The sequence below is a fragment of the Stenella coeruleoalba genome (assembly GCF_951394435.1).
Source record: "Stenella coeruleoalba genome assembly, chromosome: 1".
Classification (NCBI taxonomy): Eukaryota; Metazoa; Chordata; class Mammalia; order Artiodactyla; family Delphinidae; genus Stenella; species Stenella coeruleoalba.
This window is the reverse complement of record NC_137169.1, coordinates 162,870,558-162,888,471: the sequence shown is the minus strand read 5'-3', so window position 1 is coordinate 162,888,471 and position 17,914 is coordinate 162,870,558. Positions and strand designations below refer to the sequence as shown.

The following is a 17,914-nucleotide window of genomic DNA, read 5'->3' as shown; positions in this document are numbered from 1 at the left end:
TACCCCATAACTACATCTTTATCTCTCATTACTCTCCTAAACTCAGGCTTACATTTTTCATTGCACCTTTATACTCAACAAAGGACAACTTCTCATTTCCTGCCCAGAAACTTTACCTTCTGACCCCAAGGTTAATCCAGGCTTCCTGGAATGGAGTTTCAGCCTCACCTTTAAACACTTCATCTCCCTCATCCTCCAACGTTCAATCAGTTAACAAGATGTTTTGATCTTGCAATGTCTCTCAAATCTGCTGTCTCTTTTCTATTTCTAATGTCATCAAACCAGTTCAGGTCATCATTGTCTCTCGGGTGGATCTATTGCTATAGACCTTTCATTGGTTTCTCTGTCTCAGTTCTTTTCCTACTACACCTGTCCTACATACTGTTGTGAGAGAAATCTATGTTCTGTCCTTATCACTTCCTTGCTTGAAAGTTTTCCATCTCTACTCACTGCCTACAAAATAAAGCTTAAATTCTCTAACTTGCCCTTTAAAAGCCTCCATAAACTGGCCTTTTTTTTAACATCTTTATTGGAGTATAATTGCTTTACAATGGTGTGTTAGTTTCTGCTTTATAACAAAGTGAATCAGTTATACATATATATGTTCCCATATCTCTTCCCTCTTGCGTCTCCCTCCCTTCCACCCTCCCTAACACACCCCTCTATGTGGTCACAAACCCCCGAGCTGATCTCCCTGTGCTATGCGGCTGCTTCCCACTAGCTATCTATTTTACGTTTGGTAGTGTATATATGTCCATGCCACTCTATCACTATGAATGAAATTTTGGTCAATTTAGATTAATTGTAGGAGTAGGAGTAACCATTTACTTGGTTAAAAAGCTTATGACTCTCATTTGCAACAATGTGGTTGGACCTATAGGGTATTATGCTTAGTGAAATAAGTCAGGCAGAGAAAGAAAAATACTCTATGTTATCCTTTGTATGTGGAACCTAAAAAAATAAAATAAATGAATGAATATAACAAAACAGAAACAGACTCACAGATATAGAGAACAAACTAGTGGCTACCAGTGGGGAGACGGAAGCAGGAAGAGCAAGATAGGGGTAGTAGATTAAGAAGTACAAAATACTATGTATAAAATAGTTAAGCAATAAGGATATATTGTACAGAGCATGGAAATATAGCCATTATTTTTTTGTAACTTTAAATGGAATATAATCTATTAACAATTGAATCACCATGTTGTACACCTGAAATTAATATAATATTGTGAATCAACTCTACTTCAATTAAAAATAAAAGCTTATGACTTTTTACTACATTTCTCAAATCTTCTTTCCACTTGGAACATCCTTCTCCCTAATCTTTGTCTCTAAATAGTAATCACTTTCAAGGATCCAAAAAACCGTGCCGTTTGGGCTTCCCTGGTGGCGCAGTGGTTGAGAGTCCGCCTGCCGATGCAGGGGACACAGGTTCGTGCCCCGGTCCGGGAAGATCCCACATGCCGTGGAGCGGCTGGGCCCGTGAGCCATGGCTGCTGAGCCTGCGCGTCCAGAGCCTGTGCTCCACAAGGGGAGAGGCCACAGCAGTGAGAGGCCCGTGTACGGCAAAAAAAAAAAAAAATACTGTGCCGTCTACCTTGACCATTTTCCTGCCTCGTCCTCCTCTTAAGACAGAAGTCAGCCTCCTCCCATGCAAGCGCCCATAGCAGTTTTCATGAGAGGGGTTTGCTTCATTCTAAACACACTGAATTAATGATATGTATATATGTGTCTATTAACAGACTGTAGGCTACCCAAGAGGCTGTTTCTTGTTCTCCCTCATAACTTCCCCTAGAGATTTTCCATTATTTCAGGCTCTTTTCTGTATTTTGTTTGTATTTTACCAAGAGTTCCTATGCATTTGGAGTAGAGGTCAGAGTCAGAGATGGGAGAAGCTTGTCATACCAGATCAGTATAAAATCTTGACAAGAAAACCTAAGGATTCTTATTTCTTTCGTCCTCTGAAAAAAGAATAAGAAAATATATTCAGGGCTTCCCTGGTGGCACAGTGGTTGAGAGTCCACCTGCCGATGCAGGGGACGTGGGTTCGTGCCCCAGTCCGGGAGGATCCCACATGTCGCGGAGCGGCAGGGCCCGTGAGCCATGGCCGCTGAGCCTGCGCGTCCGGAGCCTGTGCTCCGCAACGGGAGAGGCCACAACAGTGAGAGGCCCACGTACCGCAAAAAGGAAAAAAAAGAAAATATATTCATATGTGTTGCAACATCTCAAATTGAGGGCTAAGTTTCATCCAAAAGGCAGTGAGCAATATTACCACAGAAGGTTTGGAAACCTGGTTTTATAAACAAGATGTCTGGGAGATCCAGGCGAGAGTTTGGGTTCTAACTCTACTTTTGTCTCCATAAGTCATTTTAAGGCTATAGCTGTTCTGAGCCTATTTTCCCAAAATGAGACATTAATTTTTGCCTCATAAGTTTTGGTTAATTGGGGGTTAATTTTTGTTAATAATTTGCATCTCATATTAAAAAATGAAACAGTAATTCCCTGGCAGTCCAGTGGTTAGTACTCCACGCTTTCACTGCCAAGGGCCCAGGTTCAATCCCTGATGGGGGAACTAAGATTCCCCCAACCCGTGCGGCACTGCCAAAAGAAGAAAAGAGAAAAAAAATAAGGCATGTACCTTAGCTGTGATCTGAGCTTCCCATTCTCTTTCAGACAGGAAATTAAACCTTTCCCTTCCCATTAATGCGTTTCTAATTCTGGTCTTAGACAATCACCACACTTGATCATTCTACATCCAACACACACGCACACACACACACACACACACACACACACACCCCACGCGTCATGCAACTGCAGCTGGTTACTATGAAGTTGCATTTCGGCCCAAAGAAAGAAAAATCTGAAACCAATTTCAGAGCCAAGAGGAAATTTTATTCATAGGAGTATTTCTATTACTCAGTCTGCTCAGACAATGTCAGGGCAACATTTTTGTCTTCAACTCAGCTTTCCTTATTTCCAGAAAAAATTTTTCTTTCTCCATCGTTAAGCCACTTTTCTTTAATCTTTGTGTAAAGTTCACTATGGCTTTGCAAAGTTCCTTACTCTCCTGAAAGGCAAGCTGAAGAAAGAACATTTTTTGAAGTTAACAATTTAAGAACTGAGACTCAGCTCTACACTCGGAAGCTAATGAGTAGTGCTTAGGTGCCCAAATGGGGGCTCAGAACAAGGCTAGCTTCAGTACAGATCTGGGTCTTCAACATGATGAATCATTTAAATTTGCAGGTTGGTTGGGGGCTGCCTAGGGCCCCTTTCAGGATGCTGCCAAGTGTCCCTCTCTTCTCCCTGGGGTACAGAGATATATATAAAATCTTGCAACTTGGTGTGTCTTGGGGGAAGTTATCACTGCCTGCCCCTGAGGTACTTTTTTATTTTCTGAAAATAAAATTTAGTGGCTTAAATCTACTTGTCATCCCAGTAATAAATATAGACTAAGAGAGGAGTCTCAATGAAAATGGATCTGTTCAGCATTTTTGTGATTTTTTTTTTGAAGTCTAGAAAAATTTTAGAGACTTTTTGCAGCAATACTTCCAGTCTAAGACATAAGTTTATGTAACTTGCTCTTTATTTATTTTGCTTTTTGCGGTACGCAGGCCTCTCACTGTTGTGGCCTCTCCCATTGTAGAGCACAGGCTCCGGACGCGTAGGCTCAGCGGCCATGGCTCACAGGCCCAGCCGCTCCGCGGCATGTGGGATCTTCCCGGACCGGGGCACGAACCCACATCCCCTGCATCGGCAGGCGGACTCTCAACCACTGCGCCACCAGGGAAGCTCTACCTTGCTCTTTAAAGCACATGAGACAACAACCCCTACCAAAAGGGCCTCATGAGGTATTAACGATGGTGGAGAATGGGAATTCATATACAAAAACATGAGTTACTAGTTTATAGGCCCCACTCTACAATCAGGCCAAGACCAATCCATTCAAAGACATTGCAAATAGAACAGCTATTTACTGAGCATATGCCAAGAGCGACACCAGGCCCTGGAGGCACAGCTGTGAATAAGACAGAAAAGAGTCCACTCTTACCAGTGCCTTCTCCAACTCCAACTCAGCTGGTTTGGGAGCTTCTCGGATCAACTCACAGACCGGAAGGGTACTGCTCCACTCCCCATCAATGCACTGTTGCTGCTGTGTGCCCACCAGGTAGTACCTGGACGCAAGTAAGAATGGCAACAACGTTTACACTTCCACTTCTTGAACTGGGCAACTAAAGCTGGTTTTATGTAACAGTGTTTCAGTATTTCACACTGTAATAGAATCTACTTTTCTGCCCCAGAGCCCTAATGCATGCTTAAGTTATCTCAATATTACAAAGCAGTCATAAAGTAAAATCATTCTCCTGGGGGCGGAGAGGACCCAAGTGATGAGTCAGACTGTAAGACATGGAGGAGTGAAAAATTCTAAATATGTGTTTTTACACACACAGTTTTTGGGTGGGAAGGGTGAGGGGGGAACCTCTTCATTGTTCAGTACTTTAAAAAGGCATCTGTCGGGCTTCCCTGGTGGTGCAGTGGTTGAGAGTCCACCTGCCGATGCAGGGGAGACAGGTTCGTGCCCCGGTCCAGGAGGATCCCACATGCCGCGGAGCGGCTGGGCCCATGGGCCATGGCCGCTAAGCCTGCGCTTCCGGAGCCTGTGCTCCACAACGGGAGAGGCCACAACAGTGAGAGGCCCGCGTACCGCAAAAAAAAAAAAGCATCTGTCATCTATGCTCTAAAAAGGAGTAGAAAGCTAGAGACAGCCTTGAAATAAATCTTGGGGAACTGCTTAAAAGGAGCCTCAGCTCTTAATCAGAAAAACATGAGAGTTGATGGCAAAATGCATTGGAGGTAAATAATGAGATTGAAATGCCAGTGAGGTCACATGACTCTGGGTTAATAAGATTGAGGCCAGGAAAAGAAAAGGTTAGGAGATCTGTAAGCAGGTGACCAGGCAGTCTAAGTTAAGGTTAGACTTTAATTACTATGTCCTAAGAATCTCTATTCTAAATAATTCTATATCTGTACTTCCATATATTCTGTGGGGTTTTTTTGACTTTTTGTTCTGGGACTGAGACTGCTTAGAAAAACATTTTTTTTTGGGGGGGTGGCTGCATTGGGTCTTTTGCTGTGCACAGGCTTTCTCTAGTTGCAGCGAGCAGGGGCTACTCTTCGTTGCGGTGTGTGGGCTTCTCATCGCAGTGGCTTCTCTCGTTGCAGAGCACAGGCTCTAGATGCACGGGCTTTGGTAGTTGTGGCACATGGGCTCAGTAGTTGTGGCACACAAGTTCTAGAGCGCAGGCTCAGTAGTTGTAGCGCACAGGCTTAGTTGCTCTGCGGCATGTGGGATCTTCCTGGGCCAGGGCTCGAACCCATGTCCCCTTTATTGGCAGGTGGATTCTTAATCACTGCACCACCAGGGAAGCCCCAGAAAAACATACATTTTAAATATTTTATCTTGTCTTAGCTAAGAGAAAAAAGAGTGATACTTCTATTAGGATAAACAGGAGGATCAGTCTGTCTTCTAGGGCTTGGGGAGAGCTGGCAGTGGGCTAAAGCAGCTCTCAAAATCAGAATGTGTAGGACTTCCCTGGTGTCACAGTAGTTAAGAATCCACCTGCCAATGCAGGGGACACGGGTTCGAGCCCTGGTCCGAGAAGATCCCACATGCTGCGGAGCAACGAAGCCCATGAGCCACAACTACTGTGCCTGCGCTCTAGAGCCTGCGAGCCACAACTACTGAGCCCACGTGCCACAACTACTGAAGCCCGCGGGCCTAGAGCCTGGGCTCAGCAACAAGAGAAGCCACCGCAACGAGAAGCCCACGCACTGCAATAAAGAGTAACCCCCGCTCTCTGCAACTAGAGAAAGCCCACGCACAGCAACAAAGAAACAACGCAGCCAAAAATAAATTAATTAATTTAAAAAAATGTTTAAAAATCAATTCAAAAAAATATATATCAGAATGTGCTAAGTAATCAGGGGACTAGGCGGAGATAGACTGGGTCTTTTCCAAAACAAGGCTACTAGTCAATGGGCAAGGTCTCATATTTAAAAGGCTGCAATACACTTACCTCGCTTCACAGTAATAAGTAATGGTAGATCCCGAGTTGAAATCTGTTCCTTCAAAATAGCCATGAGTTGGATTCTCAGGAGGGCCACAGTCTCCTGAGAGACAGGAGTATAAGAATGACAGCTGTGAAGTCCAGTAATGCTCAATTAACAACGCCAGGGCCCTAAGTGCAACTGTGTAGTCCAGCGCCTGCCACCTTCACAAGCCCATGTGGGATCTGGGACATGTTCTCCATTCATTTCCTTCTGGTCAAATCATATTTATCCATGAGAAAGACTCCCTCCCCTGGCTCATTCTCTGAGTCATTAGTGATACGAGAGTACTCTGTGATTGGCAGGAACTTGAGGAAAGGAAGGTTAAGTTGTAGAGATGCTAATTGTCAGTGTACAAGAAGGGAAAAATTAGGCTATAGGTAGAGATGGAAGAAGTAACTCCTGAAACAGTAAATAGCATGAGCTCAAATGGAGGTTTACTACCCCTGTGTGACAGTTGTACCATATGAGGGATTCAGCAAAAAACGGAGAACAGAGCTGCGAGGAAAGAGAATGAAGCTGTAAAATTATGGAAAGAGAGTCGGACAAGGTACTAGATGTTGTGAGTTTTGGTTTTGGCTCTTCCACTGACCAATGGCATGAAATAAGCCATTTTACCTTTCTCAGCTTCCTTCTTTTTTTAAAATTAATTAATTAATTAATTTTTCTTTTGGCTGCATTGGGTCTTCACTGCTGCACGCAGGCTTTTTCTAGTTGCAGCGAGCGGGGGCTACTCTTCACTGCAGTGCGCAGGCTTCTCACTGCAGTGGCTTCTGTTGTGGTGGAGCATGGGCTCTAGGCCCGCAGGCTTCAGTTGTTGTAGCACGTGGGCTCAGTAGTTGTGGCTCTTGGGCTTTAGAGAGCAGGCTCCGTTGTTATGGTGCATGGGCTTAGTTGCTCCGCGGCATGTGGGATCTCCCTGGACCAGGGCTCGAACCCATGTCCCCTGCACTGGCGGGTGGATTCTTAACCACTGCGCCACCAGGGAAGTCCTCAGCTTCCTTCTTAATCTATAAGATGAGCAGGCTAAATAATATTATCCCTAAGGTCCCTTCCAGCTCTTAGGTTATGAGTCTAAACTTGTTGATCAAGATTAACAGCTGGGCTTCCCTGGTGGCCCAGTGGTTGAGAGTCCACCTGCCGATGCAGGGGACACGGGTTCATGCCCCGGTCCGGGAAGATCCCACATGCCGCGGAGCGGCTGGGCCCGTGAGCCATGGCCGCTGAGCCTGCGCGTCCGGAGCCTGTACTCCGCAACGGGAGAGGCCACAACAGTGAGAGGCCCGTGTACCACACACAGAAAAAAAGATTAACAGCTAAATTAAGAATAATTATGTATTTACTGAAACACAAAGTCTTCAAAACAAATAGATAACTAAAACAGCAAAGCATAAAAGAGCATGTATAATATAATACTATTTTTGTAAAACACAGGCACATACCAACATATATGAACAGAAAAAAAAAAGTCTGAAAATTATATACCGAAGTACTCTGTTATCTCTGGGTGGTAGTTTTGTAGGTAATTAAATGTTTTCTTCTTTTATTTTCTGTATTTTTCCACAACAGAGATGTATTACTTGAGCGGTTAATAAATAACTTTTAAAAGATCAAAACCTGAGTTCAAAAGTTGTGTGGAAGAAAGGAAAAAGAATTTCAATGAGTTGATTAAGGAACTCCAGTGTCCCAAATGGACACCTCACCAAAGATATACAGATGGCATATGAAAAGATGCTCTACATCATATGTCATCAGCAAAATGCAAATTAAAACAACAGTGAGATACTATTACACATCTATTAGAATAGTCAGTCTCTGGAACACTGACACCACCAAATGCTGGGAAGATTTTGGAACAGCAGTATTCATACATTGCTGGTGGGAATTCAAAATGGTAGAGCCCCTTTGGAAGACAGTTTGGTGGTTTCTCACAAAACTAAATATACTCTGACCACATGATCTAACTCCCAAAGAGGGTGAAAACTTACATCATAGAAAAAAAACCTTCACATGGATATTTTTAGCAGTTTTATTCATAATTATCAAAACTTGGAAGCAACCAAGATGTCCTTCAGAAAGTGAATGGATAAGTAAACTGTGGTACAGCCAGAAATGAAACATTATTCAGCACTAAAAAGAAATGAGCTATCAAGCCATGAAAAGACATGGAGAAACCATAAATGCATGTTACTAAGTGAAAGTAGACAAACTGAAAAGGCCACACAAGGTATGATTCTAATTGTATGATATTCTGGAAAAGGCAAAACTATGGAAACAATAAAAAGATCAGTGGTTGAGAGGGGTGGGGGAAGTAAAGTGATAAATAACAGAGCACAGAGGATTTTTAGGGTGGTGAGAATACTCTGTATGAGATTATAACCATGTACATATGTCATTATACATTGGTCCAAATCCATTGAATGTACAAAACCAAGAGTGAACTCTTAGGTAAACTATGGACTTTGAGTGATAATGATGTGTCAATGTAAGCCTATCAATTGTAACAAATGTACCACTCTTGTGAGTGACGTTGATAATGGGGGGGGGGGCAGGGGGGAGGCTGTGCATATGTGGGAACAGGGGCAACAGGGGGAATCTCTGTATCTTCCTCTCAATTTTATTAGAAACCTAAAACTGCTCTAAAAAAATAAAGTATTGAAATAAATAAATTTGCAATGTTAGACGTGTACCATTCCAAATGAGATTTTAAAATTAATTTTTTGTTTCCTATTTTTTAATTTAAAATTCTGGTTAGGAGTGCATTGTAATACCAAGTCTGCCCATCCAGGATCTTTTCTTTTAGTCACGTCTTATTTTATGTCCCTTGGTAAATTTTCCTATAGGTGTCATGAATGGAATTATTTTTACATTTCAATATCCATCTGATAACTATTACTAGAAAGTGAAAACTGTTGATTTTTCAGTATTTATTTTGTATCCAAGAATGAAGTTTTTGGTAGAATTTCTTGGATTTTTCAGGTATATTTTGCAAATAATGATATCCTATGACTCACCAATCATTCTAGGACTCTATCCTATAGAAATAGTAGCATAGACATAAAGATGTATGTGTATAGACATATATATATATACAATAACATTCATTTCATCATTGTTTGTAATAGCAAAAATATGGAAGTATAATAAATGTTCATCAATATGAGAGATATGGAATAAATCATGGCATATCCACATGTAGTTAAAAAGCAGGAGGTAGAGCTATACATACTGATCTGAAAAAGATTCCCATGTATATTGTTATATGAAAAAAGAAGCTATTTAAAAAATATGTATAGCAAAGTCCCATCTTTGTAGGTATATATGTGTATTGGTATGTGTGTGTGTGCATTTATTTAAAATATCTGTGTAAACATAATAAAAAGTCATTAAACACATCCAACTAATTACCTCTGAGAGCTATGAACTATAGTGATAAAAGGAGGTATTTTCAACTCTTATTCTATGTAATTTTGCAATGATGAGTTATGGTCTTTTTTCCTCCTTTTTTTGTTTATCTTTCAAAAAAAAAAAAGTTATCACATAATCTTGAAATTTTAAAAAAATATAGTCGGATGTCCCAAACTACCCTGTGTTAGATCTAGTAGTACAGGAATCCTACTTGGGGGAGGGGAGGCGGGGGGGCGGGTGTTGTTTATTGTTTGGGTGCTGATCATTGCATTAGAATGCATTGCTTGTGTTGAGCTTGGCACTTTCTTGGCTGCCTGCTAGATCCTAAACCCTTTCTAGATACAAAAAAGAGGACAGCGTTGTGGGCATGTGGTGAATGGCTAGAGTTTTACTGCCGATCAGTATCTTTGGGATTTACCCTTTTTTTCTCTTATACTTACTGCTTTTGCAGACAGGAAAGGGAGGCACCCAGGTGTGGTTCTCTAGGCACCTGCTCCAATTGCTGCCCTTGAGGACGTAATGCTCATTGCATTTAAACGTGACAGTGTCATTCACGTTCACAGGCTCCAAGGAACTAAACTCACCATTCACCAGCAAAGGGTCAGGACAGTGGCCCACTGAAGAAGAAAACAGGCAGAGATCTGAAAGGGCTAAGCGGAAACCTACCACAGCAAAGGCTAGACCTCCTTAGGCTTCATCAAGAAAATTGAAAATGAGAAAGTAAAACTGCACCTTTTAATATGGACTGGTACATGGTACGAAACCATATCAATGCAGAATGAGAAAAGACTGGGTTGCCCTTAACTGTGGTAGAAAATGTCTTGATCATGCACAAGAGTGACAACTGACATTTGAACTTCCTAAAATTAAGCATGTAATTGGAAATTACCAATAGCATGTTCATCATTCTCTTATGTTAAGCATTGCTCAAAATTCTTGAGCCCATGTTTGAGGCAAATGTTTCCTTCCCTTTCATCCTGTCAAATACACACATTAGTCATCATTTTTTGCTTTCTTTTCTTTTGTTCTGCCCAGGTAGAAAAACAGGAGAATACAAAGGGATGTGAATTTGGTTGTATGAATAAAGGATAAATATACAGGTGTGCTTTAGGTATAAAGGAGAACTTTACACTCTAGGTTTAAAGGAGAACTAATCCAGCTATTCCTAAAAACAGTATTAATAAAGAGAATGTGGACTAATTATTCTCCATCTCTACAGACACCACAAATGAGTTTTATGAACCTGAACAAATCACTTAGATTTCTGTTATCACATTTGTAAATTGAGAACATAAATTTTCCCATTTCAAAAATTATATGATGGGGCTTCCCTGGTGGTGCAGTGGTTAGGAATCCACCTGTCAATGCAGGGGACACAGGTTCGAGCCCTGGTCCAGGAAGATTCCACGTGCTGCGGAGCAACTTAGCCCATGCGCCACAAGTACTGAGCATGCGCTCCAGAGCCGCGAGCCACAATTACTGAGCCCACATGCCACAACTACTGAGCCCACATGCCACAACTACTGAAGTCCGTGCGCCTAGAGCCTGTGCTCCACAACAGAAGCCTGCACACTACGACGAAGAGCAGCCCCCACTCACCACAACTAGAGAAAGCCCGCGTGCAGCAACGAAGACCCAATGCAGCCAAAAATAAAGTAAATAAAATAAATTTATTTAAAAAAAAAAAATTAAGGGGCTTCCCTGGTGGCACAGTGGTTGAGAGTCCGCCTGCCGATGCAGGGGACACGGGTTCGTGCCCTGGTCTGGCACGAAATCACATGCTGCAGAGCGGCTGGGCCCGTGAGCCATGGCCGCTGAGCCTTCGCGTCCAGAGCCTGTGCTCTGCAACGGGAGAGGCCACAACAGTGAGAGGCCTGCGTACCGCAAAAAAAAATAAAAATAAAAAAATTATATGATGGATGAAATGAAATGATAAGATATATTTACTTCAAAATAATAATAATGCAAAGCAGAATTGTAGATTAAAAAAGTCATGTTGATCATACATATGAATTCATTTTACAGTTCTGTCTTTTGTATATATTTAAAATTTTTCATAACTTAAAAATTTTAAAGCAATATGATATTAAACAAATTACAGCCCCCCCAAAAAAGTAGTCTTAATATGTAAAAGAAATCCTTTCCTTCTTGTAGGGATGATTGCGTCTACTAATTCAACTAAATTAATACTAAGAGCTGATTATGTACCTACTAAGAGAAGTTCCACAACTAGAGTGCTTTAAAAATGTATTACAAGAAGTTGAGAATTTTCTTTCTTATAAAGTCTTACCATGGCCTACTGGAGGTACGATATGAAAGAATACAGAGGGATGACAAGGTGAACAAAGTAGCAGAAAGATCAAACTTACAGCAGCACTCTGGAGCAGAGGCATTCCATCCTTTAGATGCATTACAAAAAAGGGTTTTCTCTCCTACCAGGTGGTAGCCATTGTTACATAAGTAAGTTCCCAGAATTTGTCCTTCCCCCTCCTTTGCAACAAATATGCTATTGTCCACTGGGGGAAGTTCTGGACAGATCTCTGTTGGAGGGGAAAAAAAAAAAAAAGATTTGTTTGACATATCACGTGCCCTGAGGAAGCACTTACTAGATTCCCCATCCAAGTGTCTTTTGGCTTGATTATTAATTCTGATTCCTTGTACTCTTCCATGTCCATGTACATCCACATCCCTTCCTGCCCGAGGATTCCCAAAGTTTTGTTTTCAAAAGAATAACAGGAGTTTTACTCAAGTTCAGCCGTAAGTTATCCACTCCTAAAAAAAAAATCCCCTTTCCAAATAGTGGTCCTGGAGTTTATCATAAATAAGACCTCTCAAGATTTTGAAATTGGTACATTTTTTGTTCCCAGAACAGAACGGGAAAGTAGCAGACAATGACCCACTTCATAGAGCAAAATCATTAAATATTTACTATGCCCCTATTTAGTTCAGAGCATTAGGCCAAGTAATTTGAGATTTTTCAATGAAGGAAATATATTTTATAAACTTCAGTTTCATTAAAACCCCAGATAGAATGCCTCATAATCCACAAACTGATATCACATGCCTTACAAACTGAGGTTTAGAAAAGCATACGTACCATCTGAGGCAGAAATCAGCCACATATCCACAAGACAGCACATAAACCAGAAAAACATCTTGCGATCAAAATTGTTTGACCCGGGTTGGAAATAACCCAGCCTAAGATCCTGGTTTAGATCAAAATAGGTCTTCTCACACCACTTGAGATCAGACCAACCACCTCCTTCCTAGAGAAGGGGTTGTCTTGATTTCTCTTCCCTGGAAGGAAAAAAAATTCTACAACAGGAAATAAGAGTAGCTGTAAGGAAGTTGGTACAAGGAGGGATTTTGCAAAAACCCAAAGGGGTGATAAAAAAGAGTTGCCGGTTTTAAAACTCAGTTTCAGAAATAGCCCAAGTGTTGCTTATGCAAATCCAGTTGACCAGTCCCTTTGAACTGCAGGCTGATCTTTCCCCAACAGATTTTGGCCAAATGGTCTTGCCATGACCTTCACATCTGTCGATATTTGCCAGTGTTTACAGTCCACCTTCCGCAACTCTCTCCAGCATTGTGGGTAGAGGCGGGGAGGTGGGGGTGGAGGTGTGCATTCCTTGTGCTTTCCCAAGTAAAACCCAACTCTGGGTGCTACCTCCTCCCCCTTTCTCAAATACCAGGTATCCTAAGACTGTAAGCAGCATTGAAGTCTAAAAGCTCAAGGAAGTCAACTAGCCTTACCTGTCTCCAACCATCCAGACCATATGGCTTCCCAGAAAGGAGCTGGTCCTGGTGGATTCCAAACTTGAGAAGGACTCCAAAGTCCTGCAGGAACACAATGTCCTCATTTGCCAACTCTGCACCAGGCTTCCCATTCCGTGGTCTTCTGGGCAGGATTTGACCTGAGTCCAGAGTCAACCAAATGAGCTAAGAGAGAGATGAGGGGAATGCTTTGGTCTTGGGAATGAAGCATGTAAAATTGCTTTGGGGTTCCCATAGCTTCTTATTCATGATGATTACAGCCATTAGCTAGTTGTCTGTGCTCCAATTACAAAACTGGGGTAAAATTCCTACAAAATCTTAAGTTTAAATAAAATAACAAATATAAAGCATAATAATAAATATAAAGGCATAAAAACACAGTAAGGTCTCTAATGTTATTCTCATCCCCATCCATTATCATTACTTTGTTTTTTTGTTTTTTTGGTTTTTTTTTGCAGTACGCGGGCCTCTCACTATTGTGGCCTCTTCCGTTGCGGAGCACAGGCTCCGGACGCGCAGGCTCAGCGGCCATGGCTCATGGGCCCAGCCGCTCCGCGGCATGTGGGATCTTCCCGGACCGGGGCACGGACCCGTGGCCCCTGCATCTGCAGGCGGACTCTCAACCACTGCGCCACCAGGGAAGCCCCATTATCATTACTTTGTAATGATTTGTGCATGTCTTTCTGCCACACTAGACTATGTTAAAAAACAAAATTCAAGATCTAATTGGCTTTATTCAACAATTCATTAATCGGGCAGCATCCCACCTAGTAAATACAAGGGCACTCTGAGGAGTTGTACAAAATGGAGGGTTTTTATAGAAGGAGAGTGGGGCAAGGAAGTTACTAGCAAAAGAAAAGGAAGAATTGTTTCAGGATAGGTCACCTTCTTTGGGGGAAAAAATGAGAGTCTAATCATGCAGCTTACCTCATTAGTGCTGACCAGAAAATTTCAGACTGGCCCAATTAAGAGTATATTCCTGGGGGCTTCCCTGGTGGCGCAGTGGTTGAGAGTCCGCCTGCCGATGCAGGGGACACGGGTTCGTGCCCCGGTCCGGGAAGATCCCACATGCCGCGGAGCGGCTGGGCCCGTGAGCCATGGCCGCTGGGCCTGCACGTCCGGAGCCTGTGCTCCGCAACCGGAGAGGCCACAACAGTGAGAGGCCCGCGTACCAGGAAAAAAAAAAAAAGAGTATATTCCTGGGGAAGGTCAAAATTGCAATTAGGTCAAGTATTAATATTAAATCTAGGTTTGGTATCAGGACTTTAGCACAGATGACGTCATTTGGGACCTGTGGTTCCCCCTTTAACAACTGTCAACAACTCTAGAATAGGGATTGTGCCTCATCTGTGTTTGCATTCCCTTCCTCTGCATTGCATAATGAAAAGTATTGATAGAATCGTCTGCTAAATGAATAAAGCAATGCAGAGTAAATGAAAAGAAGAGTCACCCAGAAACTCTACCACAGACTCTCAAATCCATACTGATAACTTATTATGTACTGCTTTTATGGTTTTTCTGTGTCTTTGGTCAACTAATATGTGAGCTCCTACAGTGCAAGCATCTTTTAAAGTGTAATTTTCAAAAAATTAATAACATGACATTCATGTAAATATAAAATGAACAAGTGTCAAAGATTTCACTCAACTCATTAATTAATGAGGGAACCATTAAGATGTTACAGTGAATTTAAAGAAGAATTTGAGGAACAGATATATAATATATAGTCAGTCAAAGGTATTCTAAAATGACTTTTCTACTAGAAGCAAAACTGGTTAATATACAGGGCAACAAATTGTAATACTTGAAATCAGATTTTCTAACTGATGGAAATTAATTGAATCTCTACTGGACAAAATTCTTTTGCTTTGCCCTGATTGGGAATCATTTGCATTGTTCTCAGAAAAGAATCATTTGCATTCCTACCCATTTTCTACAAATTAACCTCTACTCTTATAAGAGAGTTGTAAAAAAGCCTAGTTAATAGAAAGTCAACCAAAATTACACACCCTTATGGAATCAATAATCCCTAGAGAGTGTCTGCTAGAGAATACTCAGTAATTCATAAAAAATGTCTCCAGGGCTTCCCTGGTGGCGCAATGATTAAGAATCTGCCTGCCAATGCAGGGGACACGGGTTCGAGCCCTGATCGGGGAAGATCCCACATGCCACGGAGCAACTAAGCCTGTGCGCCACAACTACTGAGCCCGCATGCCACAACTACTGAGCCCACGTGCCACAACTACTGAGCCCGCGCACCTAGAGCCCGTGCTCCGCAACAAGAGAAGCCACCACAATGAGAAGCCCACACACTGCAGCGAAGAGTAGCCCCCGCTCGCTGCAACTAGAGAAAGTCTGCATGCAGCAACGAAGACCCAACGCCTCCAAAAAACAAATAAATAAATAAATCTCTTTAAAAAAAAAAAATGTCTCCAGTGATCTCTGTTTGTCTAGTTCCAAGTTTTGAGTAATTTTTAACATACCACATATTCTATTTCTTGAGGAATACATGTTCCTCAGTATCAAGTGTACATAATGTTTGTACAATAAATAATAAAAATGAAAGAAAATTTTGTTTATTGCTACATAAACATGAGTATAAAATAGAGCATTATTACAGGAAATAATTGCAAATAAGTCTTCATCTCAGTGGCTTACTTTAGATTCAGAATGATTAGGACTTTAGAAAGGTACTATATTGCTATAATACTGTCTTCCTAACATTTTCTTCGTGAAATGTAAAAATATTTACACTAAGTGGGATATAGAGAGACTATAAATATCCTCACAAAGTTCAGGTCAGGTTTTATGGTCAAATAAATTAAAAGAAAACTTTGTTTTCAAAGCGTATTGAATTTTGTAATTCCATATAAGGGATTACGTGTTTTATTATGGGTGTCCAAGGTTGAATAAACTAATAAATGAGCATTAACTGACCCTTCTAGACTGTTGAACAATTTTATCTAATCCAGCTTGTTTCATGGAGAACTAGGGTAATAAATCAGGTGCAGAAGTTGTACTCAGACTGGTTTGATCACTTTACAAAGGGATGGCGGCCAGTAATTAGCGGAAGAGATCAGAAGGTGAGGGCGGAGGGGTAGAAAAACAAAAGTCCGCGATGCCTAGGCTGGGGGAAGAGTTGTGGGGAGTTAAACAAAGGGAACACACCCTGTGATGTGTGTGTGTGTGTGTGATTTTAAGAGAATTGGGAAAAGATTTTTAAAAGTTCTACAGTATGTTACGAATGGATTTCCTTCGGGTCTTTGTCAAGACAATTCAGAAAAGATCTAAATTGCTTCTCTGATTATTTTTTATTTACCGAGTTGATGTTTCTTGAATGCCTCACCAAGAAAAACCTGGGCCAGAAAAGTAGCCTTTATTCAGATTACATGAGAATAAAATATATAAATTTTAAAAAGGTCAAACTGTTCATGAAGCATTGTAGAATAAGCTTCGCTTGTGAGTCAAAACAGACATGCACTACAGCAGATCAGACTTGATGAATGACAAATAGTGTGTCTTTAAGTGGTGGCAATATAACTCTTCAAAGGCTACTGCTCACCTTGTTATGTCCCTTCAGACTTCCTGCAAAGTCCCTATTACCTACTGAAGCAGATTGCTATTCATTCCCAAAATCCATTCCATCCTTCTTCTTTAGTAATTAAACCACAATTATAGCTGGCACAAGGTCACTTGGAATTTTTTTTTTAATACATTTCAGCCTGCCTGCAGTAATATATAACCATGAGCTATGAGAATAAGTACTGCGTGCAACATTTAGAAAACACCATTAAAGGAAGTTGGTGTACCCTTTTGCTCCCTTTTTACTGACTGGAATGTAGACATGATTCCGGTAGCTTGATATTGTACTATGAGGTAGAATCCAGCACATTGTAGGTGAGAGTAACCTTCTGCATGTGTAAGGTGCTGTTATTTTGGATTTGGTGACACCTTCAGCTGAAACCAACTCTAATCTGAAACACTCATGAATACAAGAAAATAAGGGCCAACTGGTATTTGAGTGAAAGGACCCAGGAATTTAAATTTGGAAAAAAATGTTTAATAGACTTTACTAAATTGTGCCTAGAGGCTGTTTTCCATCCCATGCACAAATTCTAAAAAAGCAACGGATGAAAGAGAAAACCTAGGAAGTGAAAACTGAATGTAAACAATAAGGTAAATGGATCCCTAATGAAGAAAATCCAAACGGATAAACAAGCTATTCTCGGAAAGTAGGCTGGATACTTGCCTCGGAAAAAGGCATTACACTTTTTGAGGCGAGGTCCCATTAGATCTGGAATGCTCTTCCCAAGGGTTCCTATGCTTCTGAAATTATTTCACTTAATTGCAAGGAGAAACTCACCTATAGAATCTGACTTAGTTTTCAAACGTGCGGTATCACATATACAACCAAAAAGCGTACCTAAATGTCTTTGGGAATTCAGAAGGGAGTTATTCTGCCCCAAATGCAGCTGGCTTAATGAGAATAAAAGAAGAAAGACTTTGTTCCCTTAAGTTAAGAAAACGAAAACATTACTCTCCATGATTACCAATGTTATCTTGTTACAATCTATTCAAATTCTTGACTAATCCACAATGTCCAGTTAAAAAAAAGTGGCAT

The 17,914-nt window shown here is 41.3% G+C and overlaps 1 protein-coding gene across 1 annotated transcript; it reads right to left on the bottom strand.

The window, feature by feature from the left end:
- Positions 1–2,941: 2,941 nt before the first annotated feature.
- On the bottom strand, positions 2,942–12,674 carry C4BPB (complement component 4 binding protein beta; the record flags this gene model as incomplete). Its single annotated transcript, XM_079924212.1, has 6 exons — positions 2,942–3,085; positions 4,055–4,178; positions 6,081–6,174; positions 9,960–10,136; positions 11,889–12,059; positions 12,617–12,674. The coding sequence occupies 6 exons, from the start codon at positions 12,672–12,674 to the stop codon at positions 2,942–2,944; spliced, it is 768 nt and encodes a 255-aa protein (XP_079780338.1).
- Between the last annotated feature and the right edge of the window lie 5,240 nt (positions 12,675–17,914).